The sequence below is a fragment of the Nansenia antarctica genome (assembly GCF_963989245.1).
Source record: "Nansenia antarctica genome assembly, chromosome: 3".
NCBI classification, from domain to species: domain Eukaryota; kingdom Metazoa; phylum Chordata; class Actinopteri; order Argentiniformes; family Microstomatidae; genus Nansenia; species Nansenia antarctica.
This window is the reverse complement of record NC_137688.1, coordinates 86,682,992-86,690,491: the sequence shown is the minus strand read 5'-3', so window position 1 is coordinate 86,690,491 and position 7,500 is coordinate 86,682,992. Positions and strand designations below refer to the sequence as shown.

At 47.6% G+C, this 7,500-nt stretch overlaps 1 protein-coding gene across 1 annotated transcript in view; it reads left to right on the top strand.

Annotated features, from left to right (window-relative positions):
- LOC308154551 (serine/threonine-protein phosphatase 6 regulatory ankyrin repeat subunit A-like) overlaps positions 1-7,500 on the top strand; it is a gene marked incomplete at both ends in the record, with an annotated part of 32,560 nt that overhangs the window by 22,269 nt on the left and 2,791 nt on the right. The window contains 6 exon segments of the mRNA XM_080527694.1: positions 1,314-1,340; positions 1,672-1,746; positions 2,118-2,319; positions 3,558-3,645; positions 3,851-3,968; positions 6,679-6,898. Of these exon segments, the coding sequence (XP_080383820.1) occupies positions 1,314-1,340; positions 1,672-1,746; positions 2,118-2,319; positions 3,558-3,645; positions 3,851-3,968; positions 6,679-6,898 (730 nt within the window).

Below are 7,500 nucleotides of genomic sequence, written 5' to 3'. Positions count from 1 at the left end.
TAGAGATGCTCCGATCTGATCGGCGCCGATCGATATCGGCCGATATGCCCTTGATCGGTTTTGATCGGAGTTCTCAAAACGGCCGATCAAACACGGCCGATCAGTTTACATAGAGAAATGGCGTCGCCAGTCTGGCAATATTACACAGTGTCGGAAAGAGACAACAAATATGCAGTTTGTAATGTCTGCTCAAAAGAAATACCTTGCGGAGGAACGCACGCAAGGTCTTTCAATACCACGAATATCATACGGCATTTGCTGCGTTCGTCGATTTGCTCCGAGAGCGCCGAAGCGCACACTGGGCTCGACGTCATAAAGGGACCGAGTGCTTTGATTGGACAAGAGGCGTTCCACGAGTGCTGGTCAGAGTTCCAGCGCGACTTCACGAGCGTAGTGTAGGTAGTGTTCAGCGACGTCATGTGACCCCGCGAGCAGGAAGTCACTAAGCTAGGCTAAGGCCCATAGCAACAACAACTATTAGCGAGCGAGTTTTAGGTCTTCCTCTGTGCACCTTGCACAAGTGTAGATAGCGTGCGACTTTTCAGCAGCAGGACATATTTTAGATGATAAGAGGAACAGGCTGAGTGCCAAAGACGCTGAGATGCTTGTATTTCTCAAGGCTAATCTGCCAGTGATGCTGCTTAATCAGAAGTAAGGTTTGAGTCTGAAATCTCCTTAGGTGCAATGTTTTGTTTTTTTGATTATTGCTGACTTGCTGTCTTATCTCCTCCTAAATATGACTTGAAACTGACTGACTTGAAACAGTATTTTATATTTGGCTATAGCCTGTTTATGTTGCAGTTTAGTTTGGGTATGTTTATTGTTCCTCAGGAAAGCGACAGTATAAGCTCCAAGTTCTCTAAGAGCCCCTAGTTCCTCTCATTCGAGTGGAATGTTGCACATTTGATGTGACAGTGTACATTTTATTTATTATGATTTTTATTTTCACATTTTATTTGTTTTTCTGAAGTAAGCTACAGGTGGTTGTGAATTCAATAAAACAGATGGTTGTCAATTCATGATACTTTCTCATCTCCTAATTTCATTTGAATACTTAATATACAATGTCAATGGTGTTAAGAATAATTAAAAACATAAATAATGCTACACAATAAATAGAATGCTTCAATTGCCATTTTCGACGCTGTGATCGGTGATCGGTGATATCGGATCGGCAGATCACTGATTCCAGTGATCGGTGATCGGCACCAAAAACCCTGATCGGAGCATCTCTAGTTGTAGTGTGTTGTAGTGTGTTGTAGTGTGTTGTAGTGTGTTGTAGTGTGTTGACGGTGTGTTGTTGTGTGTTGCAGATGGCCAGTGAGACTCCTCTAGACGTGGTGAGTGTGCTGTTCCACTGGGCTGCAGCGCCCTCTGCTGGGCCAGTAGATGTCCTGCGCTGGTAGTGAACCCTGTCTGTGAGACTGTTCCCATTTGACCTCCGTTTATATATGAAGGATGACCGTCATATACACTCAATTAAACTGGATTCTTTCTCTCTCTCTCTCTTTCTCTCTCTCTCTCTCTCTCTCTCTCTCCCTCCCCCTCTCTCCCTCCCCCTCTCCCTCCCCACTCTCTCTCTCTCTCCCTCCCTCTCTCCCTCTCTCCCTCTCCCTCCCTCCCTCCCCCTCTCTCTCTCTCCCTCCCTCTCTCTCTCTCTCTCTCTCTCAGCTGATGGAGACCTCCAGTACAGACATCCTGGGGGAGGCAGAAAGCCACGCCCCCATCAGCCCCCTACACCTGGCGGTGAGTTCTGTGTCTTGTTGTTGTTGTTGTGTGTGTGTGTGTGTGTGTGTGTGTGTGTGTGGGTGGGTTCCCCCAAGCTGTAAGACCATCAAGGTGTGTAACCCTAATAACTGGAAAACCTAACCTGAACTGTGTGTGTGTGTGTACCTGCGGTGTGTGTGTGTACCTGTGGTGTGTGTGTGTGCGTGCACCTGCTGTGTGTGTGTGTGTGTGTGTGTGTGTGTGTGTGTGTGTGTGTGTGTGTGTGTGTGTGTACCTGCGGTGTGTGTATGTGTGTGTGCACCTGCGGTGTGTCTGTGTGTGTACCTGTGGTGTGTGTGTGTGTGCGTGCACCTGTGGTGTGTGTGTGTGCGTGCGTGCGTACCTCCCAGGCGTACCACGGTCACTGCGGGGCGTTGGAGGTGCTGCTGGCGTCTCTGCTGGAGGTGGACGTGCGGAGCCCCGAGGGCCGGACCCCCCTGGCCCTGGCCTGCTGCCGGGGGCACGCAGAGTGTGTGTCCCTGCTGCTGCACCACGGCGCCGCGCCCTCCGCCAGGGACTACACCCACAAGACCACCGCCCTGCACATCGCAGGTACACACACACACACACACACACACGCGCATACGCGCAGACGCACACACACACACACACACACACACACACACACACACACGCGCGCGCAGACGCACACACACACACACACACGCGCATATATACATAAACAGACACGCGCAGACGCACACACACACACACACACACATATATACATAAACAGGCACGCACACACGCACATGCACACACACACACACACACACACACACACGCACACGCATACGCACACACACACACACACACACACACACACACACACACGCTGCAGATACACACACATACAGTGGGGTGCAAAAATGTGTGCACCCCTGGTTTAAATGTCTCTTACAATTAATCTCCATGTGACTGAAAGCAAACCTGAACACTAAATGTTGAAGTTGTTCAAGTTAAACATGACACCTTTCTGCAAAGCAAGAAAGCAAGGTTTCTTTTTATTTACATTTTTTTAAATGATTAAAAAAAGGAAAAGGGCCCTGTGCAAAAGTTTGGGAACCCTTTTGGATTATTCTTTGCTACCTCTTGAGAAGATGATTACTAAGGCCCAGACCAAGGTGATTTACTGGTTAGGGCTTCAGTGAGTGGTGAATATAATTCCAGGGTTGAACTATATATTCTGAAGTAACTCCATGCCTTCTAAAGTATCTGACTGTGGTGGCTGTTGTGTCTGGTGTTAAAAACCATGGGTTCCTCTAAACATTTGTCCAAGGATGTCACAATCAAGATAGTTCACTTCCACCATCAAGGAGAAGGCTACAGACACTCGCAATGTTTCAAACTACCCATTTCCACTGTCAGAAAACATCCTCAGAAAATGGAGAATAAATGGAACAAAAGTAAACGGACAACCGAGACTTGCAATGGTCGCAAACGAGACAGAAATTATAATCCCTTTTATTATAATATAAAGCCGTTGTTTGGAGGTCTGCAAAATTGTGGAATTGTGTCACTTTGACCTGCGGTGTAATTGCAGTGTTAGCTTTCTACAGGAAGCGTTTGCAAGCTGTTGTAGTTGCTCGAGGAGGAGTTACGTATTAAGTACTAGCTGACAGGGTTCCCCAACCTTTGGACATGGGCTTTTTCCTTGTTTTATTATTTTGAAACTGTAAAAAAAACTGTAAAAAAAACTGTTAAAATGCTTGCTTTAAAATGTGATGGTCCTTACCCTGTGTGTGTGTGTGTGTGTGTGTGTGTGTGTGTGTGTGTGTGTCCTCCTGCAGCCATGAACGGTCACTCTGAGGCCCTGCGTCTGCTGATCAGCAACAATGACATCCACACCTCCGTAGACGTCCAGGACACCAACGGACAGTGAGTCATCTTCATCACCTTCACCTTCATCACCTTCACCTTCATCACAATGAGTTATTGATTCATACCTGATTGATTTAGTAATTCATTATGTCTGTAATGCTAACTCTAATGCTGGCAAAGTGAATATGATTTAGAGTTTGTGTTTATTATATATTATTAATAGAGTTTGTGTGTGTGTGTGTGTGTGTGTGTGTGTGTGTAGGACTCCTCTGATGTTGTCAGTGCTGAGCGGACACACAGAGTGTGTTTACTCTCTGCTCAGTAAAGGAGCCAACGTGGAGGCCAGAGATCGCTGGGGGAGGACCGCACTACACCGTGGGGTGAGACACACACGCACACACACACACACGCACGCACGCACGCACACACACACACACACACACACACACACAGACACACACACACACACACACACACACACACACACACACACACACACACAAACGCACAGGCACACACACTCTAACACACACACACACACACTCACACGCACACGCACACACCACACTGCATGTCATCAAGATTCAAGATTCAAGAATGCTTTATTGTCTGTCACAGAGTGACAGAAATTCTCCTTTGACAGGCTTTGTGCAGTTCATGAGTACGGTATCCACATTAAAAACACACATAGGTCACATACATACAATAAAAACAGACAGATATAACAGTGTTTATAACATGTAGTGCCTATTTAAAAAGTCTAGTCATTTAAAAATAATAGTAAGAAAAACAATATTATGATTTAAAATGCTAAAATGTTGTGGTTTAAAAGAAAAACAGTGTGCTTCCTATTTTAAAATGTTCAGGGCGGTGGTTGCAGTGGGAATGAATGATTTTTTTATATGTGTTTTTCCGGGCCAGTGGAGTTCTATAACGGCGGCCTGATGGAAGTGGCTGAAATGATTGGTGGAGGGGGTGAGAGGGATCCTGTGTGATTTGTGTGGCTTTCCTGATTAGTGACCGGTTGTAGATTTCAGACAGGGGAGTTTGAGGTGAGCCGATGATTTTACTTGCCTGATTGACTATACGGGAGAGTTTGGTTTTGTGTTTGACAGTGAGGGAGTTGTACCAGGATGTGTTATTGAAGGTGAGAATGGATTCAATGAGTGATTTGTAAACCAGGGTTAATATGTCCTTGCTGACGTTAAAAGCCCTGAGCTTCCTCAGCAGGTGGAGGCGCTGCTGGGCCTTTCTGTAGAGTGAGTCAGTGTGCTGGGAGAAGGACAGAGAGATGTGAGGGAGAAGGACAGAGAGATGTGAGGGAGAAGGACAGAGAGATGTGAGGGAGACGGACAGAGAGATGTGAGGGAGAAGGACAGAGAGATGTGAGGGAGAAGGACAGAGAGATGTGAGGGAGAAGGACAGAGAGATGTGAGGGAGAAGGACAGAGAGATGTGAGGGAGAAGGACAGAGAGATGTGAGGGAGAAGGACAGAGAGATGTGAGGGAGAAGGACAGAGAGATGTGAGGGAGAAGGACAGAGAGATGTGAGGGAGAAGGACAGAGAGATGTGAGGGAGAAGGACAGAGAGATGTGAGGGAGAAGGACAGAGAGATGTGAGGGAGAAGGACAGAGAGATGTGAGGGAGAAGGACAGAGAGATGTGAGGGAGAAGGACAGAGAGATGTGAGGGAGAAGGACAGAGAGATGTGAGGGAGAAGGACAGAGAGATGTGAGGGAGAAGGACAGAGAGATGTGAGGGAGAAGGACAGAGAGATGTGAGGGAGAAGGACAGAGAGATGGGAGGGAGAAGGACAGAGAGATGTGAGGGAGAAGGACAGAGAGATGTGCTGGGAGACGGACAGAGAGATGTGAGGGAGACGGACAGAGAGATGTGAGGGAGAAGGACAGAGAGATGTGAGGGAGAAGGACAGAGAGATGTGAGGGAGAAGGACAGAGAGATGTGTGGGAGAAGGACAGAGAGATGTGAGGGAGAAGGACAGAGAGATGTGAGGGAGAAGGACAGAGAGATGTGAGGGAGAAGGACAGAGAGATGTGAGGGAGAAGGACAGAGAGATGTGAGGGAGACGGACAGAGAGATGTGAGGGAGACGGACAGAGAGATGTGAGGGAGAAGGACAGAGAGATGTGAGGGAGAAGGACAGAGAGATGTGAGGGAGAAGGACAGAGAGATGTGAGGGAGAAGGACAGAGAGATGTGAGGGAGACGGACAGAGAGATGTGAGGGAGAAGGACAGAGAGATGTGAGGGAGAAGGACAGAGAGATGTGAGGGAGACGGACAGAGAGATGTGCGGGAGAAGGACAGAGAGATGGACAGGGAGACGGACAGAGAGATGTCAACCTCCGTCCCCAGGTACTTGAAGGACTGTACCTGTTCAACCAGCTGGCCGTTGATGCTGAGGGGCTGGAAGAGGTGGTGACAGTCTGCCTTCTCCCTGTTCCCAAAGCACAGCTCCTTGGTTTTGCTGGTGTTGAGCTCCAGGGAGCTTTGCTGGAACACCAGGGCTAGGTCTTCTGCATGCCTTCAATGATTTCAAACTTACCAGTGGCTGAGATGTGGACTGGTCTCTACTGGTCTTTTTAGTTCAGTTGAGTTTATTTGATCATTTAAAAACAGGGTGCACAACCAAAAGGATGTTCCTGACTGCTGAATCATCATCAGGGCTAAAAGCACCAAAAGATCCTTGACTTATCTCCACAGTGGTCCTCTTTCATGATGGCATTAGGCAACTTTGACATACACTACCGGTCTAAAGTTTAAAATCACCTACATTTATGGTAATGAGCGGCTCACGGGACAACAGCTTCGAGCTCAGCTTAACGGGTCGAAGTGAGCAAGTCTCAGATTCAACTGTGATGAGAAGGTTTGACAGGTCGAGTGGCAGGAAGAAAGCCAATGCTAAAGCCTGTTGATAATGTTGTTGTTGTTGTTGTTAATGTTGTTGTTGATATTGATGATGATAATGTTGTTGTTGTTTTTGATGATGATAATGTTGTTGTTGATAATAATGTTGTTGTTGTTGTTGATAATAATGTTGTTGTTGTTGTTGATATTGATGTTGTTGTCCCCAGGCGGTGACGGGCCATGAGGAGTGTGTGGAGGCGTTGTTGCAGCGCGGGGGCAGTGTGTGTGTGAAGGACAGCAGGGGGCGCTCCCCGCTGCACCTGGCTGCTGCCTGCGGCCATGTGGGGGTGCTGGGGGGGCTCCTGCAGGCCCCCGCCCCCCCGGACACGCACACACACCTCACAGACAACCACGGCTACACGCCGCTGCACTGGGCCTGCTACAACGGTACACCTGAGAACACACACACACACACACGCACACACACCTCACAGACAACCACGGCTACACACCGCTGCACTGGGCCTGCTACAACGGTACTGGGACACACACACACACACACACACACACACATATGGACAGATATACCCTGTACTTGCCTCTACTTAGATAAAGGCGTCTGCTAAATGCCAAAAATGTACACACCTTGACATATACACACACATACACACCCTGACATACACACACATACACACAGAGACATACACACCCTGACATACACACACATACACACAGCGACATACACACCCTGACATACACACACATACACACAGAGACATACACACCCTGACATACACACACATACACACAGAGACATACACACCCTGACATACACACACATACACACAGAGACATACACACCCTGACATACACACAGAGACATACACAGATATACTGTATATACACACTACCAGTTAAAGGTTCCATGCAAATCAGAGACCCTATAAAAACAAAGATATTAATTCCAAAATTACATTAACTCTTATCCTTGCATTAAGATGGACTGAATTCAACTTTGTATTCCACCTCCCTCCCTCCCTCCCTCCCTC